Below are 22,397 nucleotides of genomic sequence, written 5' to 3' on the forward strand. Positions count from 1 at the left end.
GGAGAGTAGGTTGTCAAGGATAAAAATGTTCTGGGCTTTGGACCAGAAACAATTACATTGCCTGGGCTATACATTTTCAGGGCCAGGGACAAGAAACACTTATGCTGTCTGGATCATACATGTTCAGGGCCAGGGACAAGAAACACTTATGCTGTCTGGGTCATACACATTCAGGGCCAGAGATGAGAAGCACTTACACTGTCTGGGTCAGACACATTCAGGGCCAGGGACCAGAAGTCGGGCTCTGTGCTCTGTGGTATTTCCACTTGGATGTTGGTTGGGTAAAATGTGGGACCGTTCAGGTTCCTAGTCACATCTATTACAACTGTACTAGTTCTTCTCAGGGTGGGTTTGCCAGTGTCATAGGCTACAACTTTTAGCTGCCAAAAGCAACAAGTCAGGATCAATACAAACATCAAAAACACAGTTCACTTAAGCAGAGTATGGCACCTTTTACATTTGAAAACCAGGTTTTTTTCTCAATATTTTCTTAATATTTTCTCAATCTTTTAACCATTATAAGAGACTTTTACCTAAGACTTCTGAAAACGATGTTGAAAAACAGGACAACTGATAAATTGTCGGACAAAAATAAGATTTATCAGTACTAATTTTGCAATAGAATCTGTCTCTCAGAACACAGGTTTATATCCTAATACTGGCTAGAATTTCTTATAAATGTCATATTGCCATCAGCATTTACTTAAGGTCACAAGAATCATATCTAATCTGTCAGATTCAAACAAACCAATATGACCCCCCCCCCCCCCAAAAAAAAAGGTTTGAGCTCATAACTTATCAACCAATCAGAATCCCCTAGGCCACCTTGCATTTGTTTAAAAACTATGAAATTTCATGAAAGTTCTACTTGCTGGTTTAGTTTAAATCAAGTTATTCACGGAAGAACAAAGAAAGCAAAGCAGATGTGTAATCAGACAGCCATTGAAAATGTACTAACAGTTTATTAGACGGGATTTTCAAATGCAGTATACTTACAGTGTAGCGCAGGAGATTGAGGCCATCTGTTCTCAGGTCCTTTTTTATGGTAACATCCCCAGTCACATTGTTCACAGAGAAGAAGCTCTGGGCTGGGTAATCGCCCACAGTCTCGTATACAATCTCGCCCTGGAACACAAACAGACACCCAGTGTTACCATCTCAGTCATTGCCATGAATTTATCATCATTAGACAAAAATTGAAAATTTAACATAGAAAAGCATACATATTTTGATACCAGTGACTGGTGGTACCAGTGTTGATGACCTTAGCACACTAATGTTGATGACCTTGACACACTTACCAGTGTTGGTACTCTTGTGGCAAGCACAGTTGTCAGTCGGGTCCCCACAATGTCAGACTCTAGGGCAGAGGCTGAGTAAGAGTTCAAGGTGAACGATGGCAGCTGTCCTCGCACTATACTAATGGTTAATTGAGCACTGCCAGTCTTTGCTGTTGGGTATCCATTATCTGACACAGATATTTGGCACTAGAAAAAAACAACAGGCTATAAGTACTGTAATCTGATCAAGGATAAGAATATAGCTGTAGACCATTAGTACTGTAATCTGATCAAGGATAAGAAAAGAGCTGTAGACCATTCGTACTGTAATCTGATCAAGGATAAGAATACAGCTGTAGACCATTAGTACTGTAATCTGGTCAAGGATTAGAATATAGCTGTAGACCATTAGTACTGTAATCTGATCAAGGATAAGAAAAGAGCTGTAGACCATTCGTACTGTAATCTGATCAAGGATAAGAATACAGCTGTAGACCATTAGTACTGTAATCTGGTCAAGGATTAGAATATAGCTGTAGACCATTAGTACTGTAATCTGATCAAGGATAAGAAAAGAGCTGTAGACCATTCGTACTGTAATCTGATCAAGGATAAGAATACAGCTGTAGACCATTAGTACTGTAATCTGGTCAAGGATTAGAATATAGCTGTAGACCATTAGTACTGTAATCTGATCAAGGATAAGAAAAGAGCTGTAGACCATTCGTACTGTAATCTGATCAAGGATAAGAATACAGCTGTAGACCATTAGTACTGTAATCTGGTCAAGGATTAGAATATAGCTGTAGACCATTAGTACTGTAATCTGATCAAGGATAAGAAAAGAGCTGTAGACCATTCGTACTGTAATCTGATCAAGGATAAGAATACAGCTGTAGACCATTAGTACTGTAATCTGGTCAAGGATTAGAATATAGCTATAGACCATTAGTACTGTAATCTGATCAAGGATAAGAAAAGAGCTGTAGACCATTCGTACTGTAATCTGATCAAGGATAAGAATACAGCTGTAGACCATTAGTACTGTAATCTGGTCAAGGATTAGAATATAGCTATAGACTATAAGTACTGCAATCTGATCAAGGATTAGAATATAGCTGTAGACTATTTGTACTGTAATCTGATCAAGGATTAGAATATAGCTGTAGATTATTAGTACTGTAATCTGATCAAGGATTAGAATATAGCTTTAGACCATTAGTGCTGTAACCTGATCAAGGATTATAATATAGCTTTAGACCATTATTACTGTAATCTGATCAAGGATTAGAATATAGCTATACACTATAAGCACTGTAAACTGGTAAGAGTAAGAATAAAGCTATAGAATTTTAGCAATGTAATCTGATAAAGGGTTAGAATTTATAAAAACTTCTCTCAAAGAATGAAAACTTTTGAACATTTTTGAACAAGTTTTTAATGTTTTAGTTTGTTTAGAAATACTTTTGTGTTTTATTATGATTGTTTTTTGACCAGTTTTGAATTCCACTTAAAAGTTAAATGGTCAAGTTCAACATTTTGGGGAAAAGGCTACAGATTTATAATGTCAATCAACTTGTTTTTTAGATTTAATGAGATCTTAAACACCATTGTTTAGAGCTTATAATCAACAGTCAAGCTGTCTATAATTTTAATATTCTCAAAATTATTACAATGGAGCCACCAGTTTTCTTTGATATTCTCAAATGAAAACAAAAGCAATTATGATTTCCTAAATGTTTAAAAACAAAAACTATACAACAAATTAGTTAATGTTCTCCAACAATGACAAAAATTATGCTACATACGTTGTACTGTGTGTCGGACGTTGATTGTTGGTCCTCTTTCAGGTATACGACAGCGGTGGACGATACAATGTAGAAAGCCTCTTTGCAGCGGTCGTTGCCAGTTAGAGAATACACCAGTGTGTCCTGAAACACAATCACTTTCAAGTCAACACTTTTGATAAATTTAGGCAAAGAGTAAAAAAAATATAAGACAGAAAAAAGACATACATAATGATTAAAATGCCACATAGTAATCCAACACCAATCCTATGCATCGATACATTGAATAAAATATGAAAAAAGTAAAATTTGAAGTAATTTAGTAAATTGAAAATGATAATCATATAATCATGGTATCATTTAAGTCGAGGAGAGCTCCTCAAAATCTGAAGACTTCTAATAGTAACTGGAGTATTGTTGAACATAAATATATTATAGGCACATTAAAGATGATGTTTTTTTACATTATGTATTGAATGCCAGTTAAATTTCTTACAATGATCTTACAGTGAGGTGAATTCTATAGTATTTTTAGCAACATTCATTGGGGACAAATCAAGATCATATGTAAGGTAGAATCATTGAGTACAAAATGTGAGAATCCCCTACATTGTCATTGTCACTAGCAATCATCTGTATGACACTGGTGCCTAATGGGTCGTCTTCCTGGACATCAGCAGTGTAGGCGGACTGTGAGAAGAATGGGAAGTTAGGGTTCCTCTCCATAGTGATCACAACCAGACCCTCACTCCAAACTGTCGGGTTGTTATTGTCATAGGCGCGCAGCGTCAGCTGATAACAAAAATGTTTACATATGATGTACAGTACCACAACTGGTTATTGAATCTACAACAGATTTAAACTACACCTTATTTGAAGTTTGAATACAACCAAAATTGGCTGTCATTAAAAATTAACTTCAAATTAATTCCCTATCTGATATCCACTGATTGTCATCCTTCCCTGTCTTATATATCCACCGAAACCAAATTCACAGACAACTTACTGCATACACAACAATTGTAACCCAATTTAAAGCATCCGTTTATCAGAGAACTTACCCTATACTCTGCTGTACGATCGCCTCGCAGGTCCCTGCTCACATATATTTGACCAGTAGTTGAGTTAATAGAGAAGAAGTAAGGTGCTGGCGGGGTTCCCACGATCATGTAGCGAATGTCTGCCTGAGGAAGCACTGGGTTGTGGGTTGCAGTAACTCTAACCACATTGTAACCAGTGCCAACATTTTCTTTAAGGTCCACATCATATTGAGAGACGGAAAATACTGGAGCTATGATCCTGTTGACACTTACAATAGCTGTCACTTCTCTGGTTTTGGGAGGATTGCCCGAGTCTGTTGCTCTGATTGTCATCTGTTTATGATAACAAAATATCAAATGAAAGTCACAAAGTTTGTAATATCAGCTTACACACTGAATTCAGTCCAAACATAACCTAGTTGGTACAGTTTGTGACTTGCGAAGAAAGACAGATGATGAGTTTCACGTAACTTGTTCAGATCTAAGATGAAGGACAAGACAAGGTTGCCGCTGGGACAGGTTAAAATTTATCGAAAAAATACTGAAAAAAGACAATATTTACCATTTATGACAGAGTGAGATGAATATAAAATAACCAATTGAGTGAATTCCTCACAGAACTTTTTTTATAAATTTGAGTTCAGACTTTTTTCAGACAGTACTTCTGGGTAAATAAAAGAGCTCTCCCAAGAGAGGTAGCAAACTAATGTACAACAGTACAAAATGTCCGAGTTCAGTCTTTCTGAGGGATAAAAATGAAGCTGAACTAGACTGACAAAGAAACACCTGTTAATTCTTATACAGAAAATAACATGAGGAAACTTACAGAGAAAGACTGTGCAGTACTGCTGATCAGTGGCTGACGTAGGTACATGTATCCAGTCTTGCGCTGCACCATGAAATATTGTAGTGACTGACCATTGGCCTGTGTGTCACCGATAAGATCATACACCACCTCATCCTGTAAACAAGTCAACAGGTCATTGCAGGTCAAAGTTTAAAAAATAAATGGCTACACCGAGTAGGTAGCTAATCATTCCTAAAGATAAATGGAGCCTTTTGAACGATGACTTATACACATCACTATTTTCTTAACCAGGTACTATTTGTATTTCCTATTATAAAGAGTTCCAAACTATCAAACATCTATCTGAATAGTGAACTGCTTTGAAATTTACTGGTTAATTCTTCAGATTTGTCCAATTGATTACATACTGGGTTTACATTTCATTGTTCAGATTGGGAACACATTCTGTGACATCAATGTTTCAAATTATTTTAATCTGGCAATTACCGAATACTTGAAAAGACCCACAAAAAATACAAGAAAAAAGCAAAATGTTTTTATTCTGTGTTTTATCAGCTGAAAGACGAAGGTGATGATTTTTGTGACAATCACTAATATATCATACAGTGCTATGTAGCAGGCCACTATTGGTCTCTACCATCTGAAAGTAATGAGGACAGAAATCCAGGCGACATTCATTGAAGACCTGACATAAAATATGGACTTATTTACCCGATGTATTGGTGACTTACCCCATCACTGTCAGTGGCTGTGATGTTAAAGATTAGTACGTTCATGGCAGTGAGTTCACTGATACTGGTGAAGTACTGTTGTCTGTCAAACACTGGGAAGTTGATGTTACGTCGTACATTGATCGTCAGCGTCATAGTACCTCGCAGATTTGGGTTAGCACTATCATAGGCATCGATGGTCAACTGAAAAAACCATCAAACACTGATAAGTAAAATAATTTATGTAATAACATCAAATACAGTAAGGACACTATACCATCCCTAAGACAAAAATTAACATACATTTGTCAACTTGAAATGTTTGTCTGATACTTACAATATAGGTACTTCTTGCCAGTCCATCTTCCTTTAAATCCCTTGTGATCTTGATGTTACCACTTTGATCAATATCAAAGAAGGTTTGTGATGGGTAATTCCCTGTGATCTCGTAAGTGATGTTTCCCTGTGCCACAGAAATGTATTATGTTTTATCCTACACTGACAATACCGTAAATTACAGTTCACACAATCGTGATTACTTAGGATTTCCATTCCAATCATTAACTTCAATGTTTTTTATCTTTCATCCTCCTACTTTTTTTCTCACCAATTGAATTTATTTTCGCAGTACATGATTATTTCGGTATTCAAATCCCCTCTGTGACCTTTCATAATCCTATCTGGTATATCTCACGCCATCTCTGTTTCTACTTGGATAATTCATGTTATTTGATATTGATGGAACAAACTGTTTTCACTGGTAAATTAGGTTAGTATTAAAATTTGATGGTGACCATGGTGCATAGCTGCTTCATAGATTTTCTTCTGCTCTGCCTCTCAATACAAATTACACTGTTCATAAGAGAAGTCCCCTTTATCCAATACTCAAGCCACTCTTCCAAATCATTAAAAGTGTGTCCCTCTTGCTCACCATCAGTATTACCTTCCCCCATTTATATCCTTAAGGCTATATACTGAGGTGATTCCTGAGTTACATACCCTCAAGTCAGAATCAGATGCGGTGGCAGTGTACAAGACAAAGCCAACTGGGTCGATCTCATCAATATTGACAGAATCAGCAGAGTTACTGAATACTGGCACTGCTTCGTCTCTGTCCACTGTTATAGTAACCTGTGCAATGGCTGTTTTTTCAGGTGTACTTTGGTCTGAAGCTCTCACATTAAGCTTGAAGGAAATAATGTCAGGAGATCAAATTCACATTCACATTACAATGTAAGGAGATCAAATTCACATTACAATGTAAGGAGATCAAGTCCACATGACAAGGTGAGGCGATCAAATTCACATTACAATGTAAGGAGATCAAATTCACATTACAATGTCAGGTGATCAAATCAACATTATAATGTAAGGAGATCAAATTCACAGAACAATGTAAGGAAATCAAATTCACATTACAATGTAAGGAGATCAAATTTACAGAACAATGTAAGGAGATAAAATTCACATTCACATGACAAGGTAAGGAGATAAAATTCACATTACAATGCAAGGAGATCAAAATCACATCACAATGTAAGGCGATAAAATTCACATTACAATGTAAGGCGATCAAATTCACATTACAATGTCAGGAGATCAAATCAACATTATAAAGTAAGGAGATCAAATTCACAGAACAATGTAATGAGATCAAATTCACATTAAAATGTAAGGAGATCAAATTCACATTATAATGTAAGGAAATCAAATTCACAGAACAATGTAAGGAGATCAAATTCACATTACAATGTAAGGAGATCAAATTCACATTAAAATGTAAGGAGATCAAATTCACATTACAATGTAAGGAGATCAAGTTCACATTACAATGTAAGAAAAATTAATTAACAGAACAATGTGAGGAAATTAAGATTATCACAGTGATTAAATTCAGCTAACAATTATTTAAATAGGATCTCTCAGGCTTTGAACACATCATCTGAAATATTTTGGATATTTGAGATACTAAAGGAAAAGATCAGTCATGTGAATAAACGTCTACTCACAGTGAACCTTTTGTTGGTTGTTGAGCTTAATGATTTGATGAGGGATATGCCTCCATTACGAAGGAGGTAGAAGAAATCTGTATCCCCCGACACCACGTTGTAGACCACTGTGTCCTATAATCAAACCAACACACAGTCAGTCAACATGACAAAAACAAATGGCAGATTATTTCACAAAATCAATTCAAATATTCAGATAAAAAAAATGAAAAAATCATTTTTATATTAACTTCGAAACTTACATTAAATCAAATATTTGATGATGTCTAATGTCAATCAATCGAGCACAGTTTGTCTTGGGCTTCATGCTGTACTTACGTTGTCTAAATCTGTGGCAAGTACTGAGCCAACCAATGTACCAAGGGACGTTTCATCTGTGATGGAGAATGTATATAAACCAAAGGAGGTGAAGACAGGGGGGTTTGGATTCCTCGTCATATTCACAGTCACTGTACTATTGACAGCCATGGATGGGATCTCAGAATCATAAACCTGCACTCGTAGCTGGAAAACAAAGAGTCAATGTTTACGACAGATGTTAGATAGTATTAAGTCGGGAGCTGGAACACTGACAGGCTCTGCCATGTGCCTGACCGACACCCGCAGTCATTTTTAAGTAACAGTAACCTTGACGTTAATATTTTTTTCAAATACTTATTACATATCTACATTTCACAGCGTATCACCATGTCAAATTTCAGAAAGATGAGTCTTTCGGTTTCCGAGAAAATCTCCGGAAACAAAAGAGTTGATGGACAGACAGACAGACGAACACTGTGATTACTATAGGGCACCTGCATCTCTAATGCAGGGCCCTTATGAAAGTCTTCACTCTTAACTAATAACACAGAAAAAGAAGAAGAAAATCTCAAAAGCTGTCTAAAAATATCAATTATTTCTCTTCTTTTTAAAAAAAAATTAATTGAAAGCTTTTTAACTTTTCAATGTCAAATTTAAGTTGGAATTGAAAATCTCCACTCTAAACCGATACAAACAATAAAAATTGGAAAAAAAAAGAAAAAACCTCCTCAAAAATTGCCAAAAAAATCCCCCCCCCCCCTTTTTTTAATCTCAATTAAAAGCTTTTTATCTTGCACCATCAGCTGTAAGTCAGAAATGAAAATCTGCACTCTTAGTTGATAAACACAAAATTTGAAAAAATATCAATTGTGATCACATTTGGTCTTTCAAACAATTTCAATTTCCATATCATACTGACTATATAGTTGAGTGCTGTGTCAGTTCTCAGGTCAACCCGTGGGGAAATCTCTCCCGCAGACGACAGCTGGAAGAAGCTTGGTCCAGCCCCATCTCCAATTAGCTTGTATTGCAGGGTTCCACCAGTTTGCTACAAAATAACATTATTTTTTGTTGATATTCCATTTAAACAAAAAAGCATCAGCAATTTAGAGGGATACATTTTAATCAATTTTCAGCAAAAAAAAAGGCCCAATTAAACTTGCAAAGACCCTGGTTAAACAAACATTTACACATAAAAAAGAAAGTCATTTAGGTTACCTATATAGACCTGTTACCTATCCCACTCACATCGATATCACTGTCCGTGGCAGACACTGTAAACAGGCGCACATTTACACTCGATTTCTCTGCTACATTGATGATTGCTGGAATGTTGTTAAATCCAGGGGCTTGATTTGGATTGACAAATACAGTCAGCGTTGCATTTTTTGTTCTTGGTGGACTCCTCTGGTCACTGGCTTCAATGGTCATCTGTCAATGAATAGTTACAGGTTCATGTACACATCAATTGAGCAATACAATCAGCACAGGGTGTAAACAGGACAGTCTGAAATCTTCAAAAGAAACTTGTACTGTTTTTTTTTAAAAAAAAATTCAAAAAGAAAATCTTGATTTACGCCAAATATCTTTCAATTTTTAATTATTTTTTTTGTTAAAACCAAAAGCAAACAACATAATTGAGATGGTTGGGCCTGCTGTACTTTTAAACAGTTGTGTGCGACTTACAACATAGGTGTCTGGGGCTGGTCTGTTGTAAAGGTAGATAACTCCAGTATCGGGAGTAATGTAAAACTTGCTGGTTGCCTCTGAAGGACCCAGGATTGAGAAGCGCATAACATCCTACAACAGGACAATGTCACATATCAAGAGAATATCTACATTTTTAACATAGGTAAATCAACATCTTTTAAAGATGCTTTTGTGTGATCTATCAATGAACCAGACACAAGTTAACCAGGTGTTAAACCTACTATTGTCTCCTCTTTAACGAGTAGAATACATTATCATGGACACTGAAAGATTTTTTTCCATTTCTAAATTAATCTTTTTCAGTAAGTTAATTAAAGAAACCTATCTAACATTGGAAAGATCTGTTTGTAGTTACATCCCTATTTCAGTAAAAATAATGAACATATAAATTGAACTAATAATTCAAAGCAAATATAAAACAATCTAGTAAGTAACTTTAGATTTTTTTTTTAAATATAAAATTAGTAAGAATTAGAGGATAGTACTGGTTTTCATACTCACATTGTCGGAGTCAGCAGCCGAAACAACAAACACCGATCTCCCGAATGGATGGTATTCATTGATGGCTTGATTGTAAACACCACTGGAACTGAAGACAGGCTCACCAGGATTTCGAATTACACGAATATTCAGCACGGCGAAGTCTCTGTTATCCGGGTAGTACGAATCATACACAGCAACATACAACTGTTGGATTAATAATAATGTATGTAATAATTAGTGTTTCGGTACCACAGCTGTCAGTGGGAGTTCTACGGTACGGCTCTACTCGTCACTACAGATCTTTTGTAACAATGCTATAGTAACAATGCTATAGTAACAATGCAATGCTATAGTAACAATGCTTTGAATTACAGCTGTGAAGCAACAAATTTGTTTCAACAACACATAAACATGAAGAAATCTAACCAGGTCTTAAAAACAACATCAATTATTGTGTCACGATGGACAACAATGTACTCACAACAAAGTCTACTTGAGAGGTGGTCATCAAATCCTTGCGGACATAAATAGCGCCATTGATGTCCACCCAGAAGTAGGCCATAGCCAGTCCATCCCCAGTGACGATGTACTGCAGGCTTCCCTGTCAAACACATAACAATCTTATTCAAATTCAAATTCTTCATCCTTGTCCTTGTTAATATATCAGGTGACAGAACCAGAAGATCGTGATAAATAGTGATTTTGTTAGATTTGTATGATGGCCATCCTGAGGTCTAACTTTATCATCTATTACGAATTTGAAGGTGGTAGCTAGCACTATAATTTTCAAGAAGTCAGAGACAAACATTAACATCCATTGAAAAGTAACAGCTGAGTTGCATCACATGCTAGAGAGATAAAAGCAAATCAGTGTTAAACTAATTCTTAAAAACACACTGATAAGCCCCTGTGTATAAGTAGCATACCTTACAATATTACTATTGAATCAGGTTTAACGTTACGTAAAGAAGACATTTTTTGGTGAAGACATTTACCCTAAGGTTGCCATCAGAAGCTGACAATCTGTATACGGCCTGCGTGTTGTTGATAGGTTCGGTCTCACGAACAGTTGTAGAATAGTTTTTCGGGAATTGGAAGGCAGGATTCGAAGTGTCTCTCTCAATGGTAATGGTAACAGTAGCTGTTCCATACTTCTCTGGAGTGCCTTGATCTCGGGCACGCACGTTAAACTGGAAAAGTCAATCATACCGTTTTTGATGATAATGCAAAATTATTCCTTCACCTAGATAAGGTACTTATAACCACATTAAGACATCTGGTTTTTTTCTCTCTGCACTCGATATATATTCATACAATACCGATCGTGCATTAGTGTCAGACCCTCTAAATGATAGCATTACGCACAGTGCCTCAGTCATGTATGAGGACAGTCAAAAACTGACCGTTGTCAGGTGAACATTGCAAATTGTTATAAAGAAATAGCATTATAATGAAAGGCACTTTAATATAAGCTATTTCAGTTCGAACGATGATATCTTCATAAAAAAGTTACTTGTAATCATGTCAGATATCTTCAAACTCTATGCTATACTCACACTATACTGGGCTACAGGTGCTGACGACTTCAAATCTCCAATCACACTAATAATACCGGTTTCGCCATTGATAAAGAAGAACTTCATGGCTTCTGCCCCAAGTGTGTCATTGACGATGTTGTACCTCACCTCATCCTGCAATGAGGTTTATATCACTTTACTACAGGGAAATATGTATTATTATTTTTCCTTTTTATACAATGGGAATAATATGGTTTTGGCAGAAATTAAATGCAAGCAGTAAATCACCATCTACTACCTATCATAACAGTACAACATTTGTTACCGTTACAGCACAGTCCATTAAAATTATTAACATAACAGTACAACATTTGTTACCCCTACAGCACTGTCCTTTAATTATTAACATAACAGTACAACATTTGTTACGTTACTGCAGTCCATTAAAATTATTAACATAACAGTACAACATTTGTTACCCTTACAGCACAGTCCATTAAAATTATTTCACACTCCAACAAGAAGAATTCTCACCCCATCGGCATCTGTAGCAGTGACAGTCATGACCAAGGCTCCTGGGCCGTAGGTCTCCGGAATAGTGATAGTGAACTGGGCACTATTTGTAAACTGGGGCGGAGAGGGATTGCGGACAACCGTGATAACAACGTTAGTCTCTGCTTTCAAGCCAGGGTTAGCTGTATCATAGGCTTCTACGCGCAGCTGTTTACAAAAATAGTTCAATACAATCAGACGTTTATAGGATTTTTTTATATATTCATTGGGATATGAAAGAAAACACAGGACTTAAAACTTGTTAAGATTTTGCAATGTAGCCTGATGATTATGAAAAATATCCACTCAACGCTTGTAACTAACTTTTGCGTAGAACTATTTAACAAAGATATGTTTTAACAAAAATGTATCGAATTAAATTGATGATAAACGGCACTACTTACAGTGTATACAAGGGTCTTGTAAACATCAAGGCCGAGATCACGTGAAACAAGGATTTGACCAGTTGAAGGATTAATACTGAAATGGTCTGGTGCAGGATATATTCCAACAATCTCATATGCAATGGTCGAAGACGTCTGTCATAAAACAAAACAAACAAATATATACCTTTCATGTTTCAACAATGTAAATCCTGTTAAAATGGAGAGAATCAGCAATCTTTTATTTTCATGTTTTAACAATGTAAATCCTGTTAAAATGGAGAGAATCAGTAATCTTTTATTTTCATGTTTTAAACTGAGATCAAATTCAACAAAGAGTAAAATTTTCTTTAATTCCAAATTTCAAAAAAGATTTTCGTCTTCAATAACTTTTTTTGTAAAACATTTTGTAAGGTCTGGAATCCGTACCAGCTTTCGTTACTAGACTCGCCCCCTAACCTGTAACAAAATGGTGGATTATCAATGCGTTTAAGATGAGGTGTAACTCTAGCGGGTAACGAACAGGTAACCGTGAACAAATGTGTTGTTTGTCTTTGTTAAAAGATATACACATCTTTATTTTCGCAGCATTATGAGTAGTTGACAGCTGATTATTACCGAGAAATTGGCTTGTATTCAGCAATAAACAATTTGTTGACTTCATAATGCAACTCTGTAGTGTGGGTCCCCAATGGGGATTGTTTCTGGTTAAGAATTTGTTTAGTTTCTCTATAAACAAGTAGATTTTATAGAGATTTTTAGTGAAATATCCATAATAACTTGTACAAATCTTAATAAATATTTGGTGATGAATTTACAAATGTTTGTATCCAATGCACTTGCCGCCATGTTGTTTACATTGTTGATTACCAAACGCAACATCTTGCAGGAAATTTAAGAGAAAAAATAGGTAGCATGATGGACATGTATGCTCTGCACCTATGAAAATCTTTCTTATCAACAAATGGATTCAATAACCACCTAATCGGAACACAGGTAACACAAAAGTTTCTTGTCATCTGTACACGACAACGGGGATAGAGCGGCATATATTTTTGTCATGTGAACACGACAACGGGGATAGAGCGGCATATATTTTGTCATGTGAACACGACAACGGGGATAGAGCGGCATATATTTTGTCATGTGAACACGACAACAGGGATAGAGCGGCATATATTTTGTCATGTGAACACGACAACGGGGATAGAGCGGCATATATTTTGTCATGTGAACACGACAACGGGGATAGAGCGGCATATATTTTGTCAGGTGAACACGACAACAGGGATAGAGCGGCATATATTTTTGTCATGTGTAAACGACAACTGTACGGAAAGAGTTAAGACGAATGTTTAGCGTTTTTTGTGAGAAAAGTGTTTTGGCTTGAGTTATTGCGTAAACAAGCAAAAACTAATGGCAAAAACGATGAACGTCATTGCTATGTCAAGTGTGATATGCCAAAATGCGGAAAGTTGAAACTCGACAGAAAAACCTGTAACATATGTTAAACATTTTTGCTTCTAGCATTACCATACAAAATTTGAAAGGAATTGATTAAAAAATATAAAAAGTTCTTGCATTTACTACACAATGCCCTTATTGGGCAAAGGGGCATAACTCAATCAAAAATGCATGTAAACTTCTAAAATGTGAACTCGTCATAGCTATATTGGTATGCAATATGTGTACCAAGTTTTAGTTCAATCAACCCAAGGGAACTCAAGTTATCACAAAGAAACCTTGTTTCGGAAGATGTAACCGACACCAACAAAGTAATGACTATATGTCGCCTCGCGTTACAGTTGACACAAAAATCATACAAACATATATCACTCTCTAAACCAAATTTTCATCAGAGATTACATACCCCTAGATCATCATCTAAAGCTGTGACCCTTTCAACCTCTGTCGTCAAGTCATGGGTAAAAAATATGGTGGAATCATCATAGGGCTCATTGATAAAGTATGGCCGCTTATCTGAGGGGTTGCGGATGATGTCGACGATCATCTGAACGGAGGTGGATTGTCCTCGCTGGTCAGATGCTTCAATTGTCATCTACAAAACCAAAAATGACAGCCTAACACACATTTGAAGTTATTATGAACTTAGATAGCTCAATGTTTTTCCATTTCATGCTGAGGTAGGTTCCGGAGCCTTCACAATGCACCGCTGCGATTTTTAAACTCTGCATTTAATACAATGTATACCTCGGGAGTTTTTAACGATGCTGTGATAACCAAACCATTTAAACATGTCATTTCATAAATTACCCATTATTTACATTTTGTTTTTAGTCATATCAATAGTATATTGTATATAAATAAGCCCTCTGCAGTAGAAATGTACACACAAAAATCTGTTTGGAAGAAATTTCAGTTTTACTTATTCTTTTTGTTTTAAATCACATAAGTGGTTTATATATCTATACATATATATAAGTTCTCTGAAGTTCTGTGACCATCCCCCCCCCCCCCAAAAAAAAAGCACTGGTAATGCCGCAGACTTACAATGGTCCTGTTAAAAGTGGCAGCCGTCAGCAGTCTTTTGGTGGTCAGTAGTCCAGACGAAGGATCAAGTAGGAAGAACTGGTCACCATTGTTGTTGGAAGATACAATTTTGTAGGTCACCACATCCTGAAATCATAAAACGTATGCTATCATCATCTGCATCATCATCATGACAAACTGCTCGAGGACACAGCCATCAATCTAACTCATGGTATTCATGTATTCAGTGTTGCTTACAATTTAAACCATCACATTTTCTTTACAGCAGAAAATCATAACATAATTTTTGCTGAGTATACTTCCAAATAAAATGGTAAAATTTCCAACATTTGGTCTAGCCAGCTTAGGTTTGTTATACAACTTCTGATTTTATGAACAAAATACCAAAACAATTTTCACACTTCTTGTTATTCATCCTATTGTAGTCATCAAGTCATCCCAGACAAAATCTGGAAAGCTTTGGTTAAGATTGACAAAGAAAATATTTCTCTATTTTCAACGCCTAACAAGTGTATCTTGTACATTGTAACTATTGACATTGTGTGCTAATTTAACAAGCTATATATATTCACGATATTTTTTCGAAAACACTATTTTCTTTTTGTGTAGATGGGACAAATTGACATTGCAGGTAAAAAGAGTAAGAACTGTAAAATAAAACAATGACAAAGTTATTTGTGGCTTATTCCCCAAATTAACAATGTAGATAGGACGTTCATCTGTAGAATGTGTTTAGAAAGGGGAGGAGTAGGGGAGCGCCTGTTTCATTCCTCAGTGAAAATGAGCCTATGTTAACTATCAAGTTATGTTTCACTGACCAGTGGGTCTGCATCTGCAGCTCCTATAGACATCACACTTGTGCTGATGGAGACGATTTCATTCAACTGTCTATAGTAGTTTGTGTTGTTGAACTGTGGAGCATTCGGGTTTCTGTTTACTGTGACAGTCAAAACAGCAGATCCACGTTCTGATGGGAACAGAGAGTCGTACACGGACAATTCCACCTTGAAACAGAAGCAATTTAATCATCAAGTAATTATTGACATTGTTTCCTTGTCATAATAGCATAGTCATGCTGTGACAGTAACAGACATTCATATTTTAAGACAACAATCTGTAGGCCCCTTTTGCATATCTGGTTCAACCGGTTTGTCCGTTTTTAAATGCAACATTTTCGGGTATAAATCCTGGCAGACCTGCAATGCAATGCATAATTGGAGACAAAAGTATACTGAATACCGGAAACATTTGGCCCATCAGATATTCACCCTTCACAGGTAAAATCCATATTCACCAGGTGTTCATTTTGCCCTTCACATGTAATCATCATTAATAGGGGATGCTGCATACCCAGATTTGCTGCCATGATAAATTCACCCTCATTGCAGAAGGCAAAAAGGTGAAATTAAATGTGCTGCAAAAATCTCCCAGTTTACACTATAGCCTTAAAACCAGTTGTCAGTTTATAAGCAGCTTAAGGGCCCTAAAATGTCTTCGCTGTCCACAATTATTTGAATATTGATTTGAAATGATAATGTTTTTAGGAGAGTTCATGTGTATCAAGTTTAAGTTAAAAGATAAAAAATTATCAACAAAAAAAACCTGCATTCCAAGTATACGATAAGTTTACTTACTCTGTAGGATACTAGGTTACTTGAGTCCTCCCGCAGGTCTCGGATCAGTGTTATCTCCCCTGAACTACTGTTCATTGCGAAGAAGCCTCTTGCTGGATATACTCCTGTGATTTCACGGACAAGCACACCCTGATAACACAGACAACTTGATGACACAATTGACCTTGGAAACACAATCAAGTTGATGACATATACAAGCACACAATGAAAAGTAATTGATGGGACACACAAAAGGAGAGAAATAAAATTGACAGAAGAATTATTCTACAGCAGATGCCAATACTGTAAATAAGCCACTCTCAAGCTACATATTCACTGAATGTCACTGCTGACTACTATTTCTCTCTCACCAAACTTCACCATCAACATTATTAACAGTAAGACATCCAACTTTAATCTCCGGTTTCTGGTATGAACATTACATCAAAGTGTTACAGGAATATGATTTACCGTAAGATCAGTGTCACGAGCGTTAGTCAGGTAGACGCGTGTGCCAACTATGTGTGTCTCCTCAAGCTGAGCAAAGTACGGAGCATTCAGGTAGACAGGGTTGGCATCTAAGTCAATGTTGATGATCACGTTAGCAAAGCCGGTTTTCTCGTTTACTCTTCGCTGGTCACGTGCAAACACCGTGAACTAAAAAAAGATAAAGTTTTGAAAAATTGATAATTTCTTTACAATTAGGATCACAAAGTACAGCAGCCAGGACTTCTTTATGTGAGTTCCTTTGGCTAGGATTGTATTAGGTTATAAAGTAATTGTTTTGTTTTTATATTTGGGCTTAATGTGGGAGGAAACTGGAGTCTCCGACAATCTTCATGTTGAATTGAGTCTTTGTCACTAAACATATAATACTTTACTAATTTTCTCCTCACAGAAGCTCATAATAACCACTTTAAATAACATGCCTGTATTACACTGATTTGATATACTGTAAACAAGAAGCAAAATTCAATGTGGACACAAGACATTTCGATTTTAAAAGACCTAACGGGAAAAATTCAGTGACGTCTAAAATATTACAGTACAGAGCATGTTTATGATTAAGAAAGTGAACCGACACACAAATGATGTCAGCTGACTTACGTTGTACTGGGTAGAAGGTGTGTCCTTAAGGAGTTTGTTGAGGAAAATGTTTCCCGTGTCACGGTCAATCCTAAAATACTCCAGACCAGTAGGGGTACCTGTCATTCTGTATACAGGTACATCCTGAGGAAAAACAAAAACATGTCGTTTTATACAAGCTAACAGTACCTCTACTTAGTTTCCAATACAAAAGTTACCCTTATACAAACACCAGCAAAGTGTCGTTTATCTTCTGTTATAAAACCACCAGCAAAGCCTCGACTACCTTCACTTAAAACCACCAGCAAAGCTTCGACTACCTTCACTTATCTTCTGTTACTAAACCACCAGCAAAGTGTCATTTACCTTCTGTTATTAAACCACCAGCAAAGTGTCATTTACCTTCTGTTATTAAACCACCAGCAAAGTGTCATTTACCTTCTGTTATTAAACCACCAGCAAAGTGTCATTTACCTTCTGTTATTAAACCACCAGCAAAGTGTCATTTACCTTCTGTTATTAAACCACCAGCAAAGTGTCATTTATCTTCTGTTATACAAACACCAGCAAAGTGTCGTTTATCTTCTGTTATACAAACACCAGCAAAGAGTCGTTTATCTTGTTACACAAACACCAGCAAAGTGTTGTTTATCTTCTGTTATAAACCCACCAGCAAAGCTTCGACTACCTTCACTTAAAACCACCAGCAAAGCTTCAACTACCGTCACTTAAAACCACCAGCAAAGCTTCGACTACCGTCACTTAAAACCACCAGCAAAGCTTCGACTACCGTCACTTAAAACCACCAGCAAAGCTTCGACTACCTTCACTTAAAACCGCCAGCAAAGCTTCAACTACCGTCACTTAAAACCACCAGCAAAGCTTCGACTACCGTCACTTAAAACCACCAGCAAAGCTTCGACTACCTTCACTTAAAACCACCAGCAAAGCTTCGACTGCCTTCACTTAAAACCACCAGCAAAGCTTCGACTACCGTCACTTAAAACCACCAGCAAAGCTTCGACTACCTTCACTTAAAACCACCAGCAAAGCTTTGACTACCTTCACTTAAAACCACCAGCAAAGCTCTGAATATCTTCCCTTATGGAAAACCAAGCTAAGCTTCATTGTTGTCCCACAGTAACATTAAGGTAAAGCCATGTAAATATCTTCCTTCCCTTTTTACTCTTGACAGTTCCGAGTTATATATATATGTATAGTATACTCTGATGAGCTAAATGTTTTAACTTACTCCATTGAGATCAACAGCTGTAGTGTTGATAACCATCACACCATAATCTGACTTCTGGTCAATAGTGACAATGTAATCACGCAGCAGGAAATCCGGTGCAAATGCATTGCGAATAACATTCACTGTCACATCAGCTACAGCCCTGTACTGGGGCTCACCAGTGTCATAGGTCGCGACCTTGAACTAGAAAAGAGGTTAATAATAACTATACAGTATCACATGTAACATTCAGGGAGTTTTCTGTTCTGACTTTATGTTAAAAAAAATAATACTGTTGACATATATTGTTTATGTTGATACACAAAACCTTCATGTGATGTTAAACTTCTCGGTTTTACGAAACCATATTACATACCTTAAAATCAATGTTACAACAGTGAACCAGAGTAGTTAATAAACTTCAATAGTTAACAACTAATTTACACATAAAATGGGCTACCTATAAAATGTACTAGTAAGTTTAAAGTTGAACACTTACTCTGTATATAATATCTAGCTCACTGAAAACAGACTTAGCTAGAGTGATCTCCCCTGAGGTAGTATTTAGGGAGAAGAATGCACTTCCTGGCGCAACCACTTCAAACACAACTTGTCCCTGTAAAGATAATCATTTTTCTACATAACAAGAAATTTTGATTTTATTGAAAAAATATGTACATACTTGAAGTACATTTACCAGTGCTTTATTTAAGATCAAAACTATTTCTTTTTCTGCAGTATTGTGTTTGAAACTCTCCTCAGAATTAAATGAAAATGAATCATTGTAATCATTAAACCACAATTGTCACATCTAGTTCTTCCAATCAATTTGATTTCACAAGATGAATGTGTTCACCTCTGTTCTCAAGAACAGTCAATGATGAAATCAAACATCTCAATATTTTTTTTTTAGGAATTTAATAAGGAGACATATGTGTTTTTTTACACAGAGAGATTCTGTTATACATACCAGAGTAGAGCTATCTGTAGCAGATATAGATAAAACACTGGTGCCGGGAGTTTTGTCCTCATTGATATTAATCGTGTATGGAGTGTTCGTGAAGGTAGGAGCCAGTCCTTGTCTGTTGATGTTGATTGTCACTGTAGTGTTGGCACACTTCCCAGGTGTTCCTGTGTCACAGGCTCTCACTCCCAACTATAAGTATAACAGGTGTTCTATTGAGTGTAGGTTACAATTTAGGTCAATAACCATACATAACTTACAAAAACCTAACAGGTCATCAAACTGTCCATACAATGATCTCACTGTCCATACAATGATCTCACTGTCTATACAATGATCTAACTGTCCATACAATGATCTCACTGTCCATACAATGATCTCACTGTCTATACAATGATCTAATTGTCCATACAATGATCTAACTGTCCATACAATGATCTCACTGTCCATACAATGATCTCACTGTCCATACAATGATCTCATTGTCCATACAATGATCTAACTGTCCATACAATGATCTAACTGTCTATACAATGATCTAACTGTCCATACAATGATCTCACTGTCTATACAATGATCTAACTGTCCATACAATGATCTCACTGTTCATACAATGATCTTTACTGTCCATACAATGATCTCACTGTCCATACAATGATCTCACTGTCTATACAATGATCAAACAGTCCATACAATGATTAACTGTCCATACAATGATCTAACTGTCCATACAATGATCTAACTGTCCATACAATGATCTACCTGACCTTCATTCATATTACACTGCCTATGGTGATCCAACATCTCTAATAATGATATCACAGGCATTAAAATACCCTTCGCAAACCTTCCATACACCAAACATACAATGAATCACATGACAATGTATGTGGTGCTTATTTCTGTGACATACTTACAACGAAGCGTATGATGTCCGTGTTGAGAACACTCTTTCTGAGATACATGCGTCCAGTTTCTGTGTCTATGTAAAAGTAGTCGGCAACACCCTGATCCAAGGTCCTCTGGATCTGTTCATCTACTATATCGTAGGAAATTACATCCTGTAACAGAACAGAGGGTCAGCAAGCAAGTTTAACACCTACAAGGCCTTTATTCAACAAATATTCCTGATGGAAACCCTTTCATTTAAGTTTTCCTAAAGGAAAGCATCCTCAGAGTTCAGGGGAAATCTTATAGACATTTTCCTCAACTTCAGTAATGCTTAGTTTTCTGTGTGGAGAATTTTAAGTTAAGCAATTTCCTTAAGATAAAGAAAATATGTGGAACAGGGGACAGTAAGCTAATTCATATTATATATCATAAAGACGTTTTTATAGATTATAATACAGTATCAATATTTGTACATTATACATCATAAAATCTATTTTATAGATTACAATACAGCATCAACATTCATATATTATACATCACGAAGTCTATTTTATAGGTTATATATGATGCAGCATCAAAATTTGTGTAATTACTCATTATAAAACACTTATTCTTTTGCAGCTGTTTCTGGTCTGTGTTTTTAAGGAAAGTGTTATTTTACGTGACAAGAAATCTAGGCTTGTTCCCTTAAAGTCCTAAAAAATATGAACATTTTTCTGCAGATGTTGACGACTGAAACCTTACTATTTTTTCCAATGCCAGGAAACACTTACATGATTGTCATTGTCTGTGGCCACCACATCAATGACTGATGTGAAGGGTTCGTGGTCCTCGCGGATGTTGGTGAAGTATTGCGGGAGTGACCAGATGGGGGGGTTAGAGTTACGGGTGATTGTGATCGCCACTGTAGCTGTTCCCTTTTTGTTTGGTCGCAAGCTGTCATAGGCCTCAACCATATACTGAAACAAATATTGCATCATACTATTTCAAATGTAACAATTCATTTTGCAATAACTTTTACTGAAGTAACTAATCAACAGTTATCTCCCTTGATTAAATCAAAGCTGGTTTTTATTTCCTTTAAAACAAAGGTAAAGAAAACAAACAAAAAATAACGTACAAATAAAAAGCCTTGTAAACTGCTAACTGGTTTTTGGATATAAAAAGAGTGTGTTTTTGATTAATGAAACAGAGAAGATCAGGATAGAATTTCCCCTGCCAGTCACAGAGGTGTCTCCCCTGTGAGCTGTTGAGGATTCCTCTGTCACCCTATATCTTATGATTTCTCTATCACTGACAGGAATGACAGATAGCACATGGAAAAAACAATACTATGACATTATTGAAATGATCATATATGACGTCACAATACGCTTTCCAAGGACAAGGTTTAACATTTATATGTAAATATTTTTCTCTCATTAACTCATAGGGGGGAATATTCTATTAGTCAACCAACTTCTCACCGAAATTCTGTTCTGCATCAATACTAAGTGTTTATAGTGAGACTTTTTCTTTGACC

At 36.3% G+C, this 22,397-nt stretch overlaps 1 protein-coding gene across 1 annotated transcript in view; it reads right to left on the reverse strand.

Moving 5' to 3' along the window:
* LOC110453939 overlaps positions 1–22,397 on the reverse strand; it is a 135,374-nt gene that overhangs the window by 22,346 nt on the left and 90,631 nt on the right. Inside the window, exons 117-148 of the mRNA XM_021503188.1 lie at positions 21,649–21,834; positions 20,902–21,045; positions 19,991–20,176; positions 19,520–19,636; positions 19,042–19,224; positions 17,811–17,933; positions 17,175–17,360; positions 16,725–16,853; positions 15,909–16,094; positions 15,091–15,216; positions 14,450–14,638; positions 12,601–12,735; positions 12,179–12,364; positions 11,684–11,818; positions 11,123–11,317; positions 10,609–10,728; positions 10,146–10,331; positions 9,621–9,734; positions 9,183–9,365; positions 8,854–8,982; positions 7,953–8,138; positions 7,635–7,748; positions 6,625–6,810; positions 5,963–6,088; positions 5,647–5,829; positions 4,934–5,068; positions 4,129–4,440; positions 3,677–3,859; positions 3,089–3,211; positions 1,302–1,487; positions 997–1,125; positions 198–380 (exon numbers count right to left, since the gene is read on the reverse strand). Coding sequence (XP_021358863.1) covers positions 198–380; positions 997–1,125; positions 1,302–1,487; positions 3,089–3,211; positions 3,677–3,859; positions 4,129–4,440; positions 4,934–5,068; positions 5,647–5,829; positions 5,963–6,088; positions 6,625–6,810; positions 7,635–7,748; positions 7,953–8,138; positions 8,854–8,982; positions 9,183–9,365; positions 9,621–9,734; positions 10,146–10,331; positions 10,609–10,728; positions 11,123–11,317; positions 11,684–11,818; positions 12,179–12,364; positions 12,601–12,735; positions 14,450–14,638; positions 15,091–15,216; positions 15,909–16,094; positions 16,725–16,853; positions 17,175–17,360; positions 17,811–17,933; positions 19,042–19,224; positions 19,520–19,636; positions 19,991–20,176; positions 20,902–21,045; positions 21,649–21,834 — 5,184 coding nt within the window. The remainder of the gene's footprint in view (positions 1–197; positions 381–996; positions 1,126–1,301; positions 1,488–3,088; positions 3,212–3,676; positions 3,860–4,128; positions 4,441–4,933; positions 5,069–5,646; positions 5,830–5,962; positions 6,089–6,624; positions 6,811–7,634; positions 7,749–7,952; positions 8,139–8,853; positions 8,983–9,182; positions 9,366–9,620; positions 9,735–10,145; positions 10,332–10,608; positions 10,729–11,122; positions 11,318–11,683; positions 11,819–12,178; positions 12,365–12,600; positions 12,736–14,449; positions 14,639–15,090; positions 15,217–15,908; positions 16,095–16,724; positions 16,854–17,174; positions 17,361–17,810; positions 17,934–19,041; positions 19,225–19,519; positions 19,637–19,990; positions 20,177–20,901; positions 21,046–21,648; positions 21,835–22,397) is intronic.

Source organism: Mizuhopecten yessoensis, unplaced genomic scaffold (genome assembly GCF_002113885.1).
Source record: "Mizuhopecten yessoensis strain PY_sf001 unplaced genomic scaffold, ASM211388v2 scaffold7547, whole genome shotgun sequence".
Classification (NCBI taxonomy): Eukaryota; Metazoa; Mollusca; class Bivalvia; order Pectinida; family Pectinidae; genus Mizuhopecten; species Mizuhopecten yessoensis.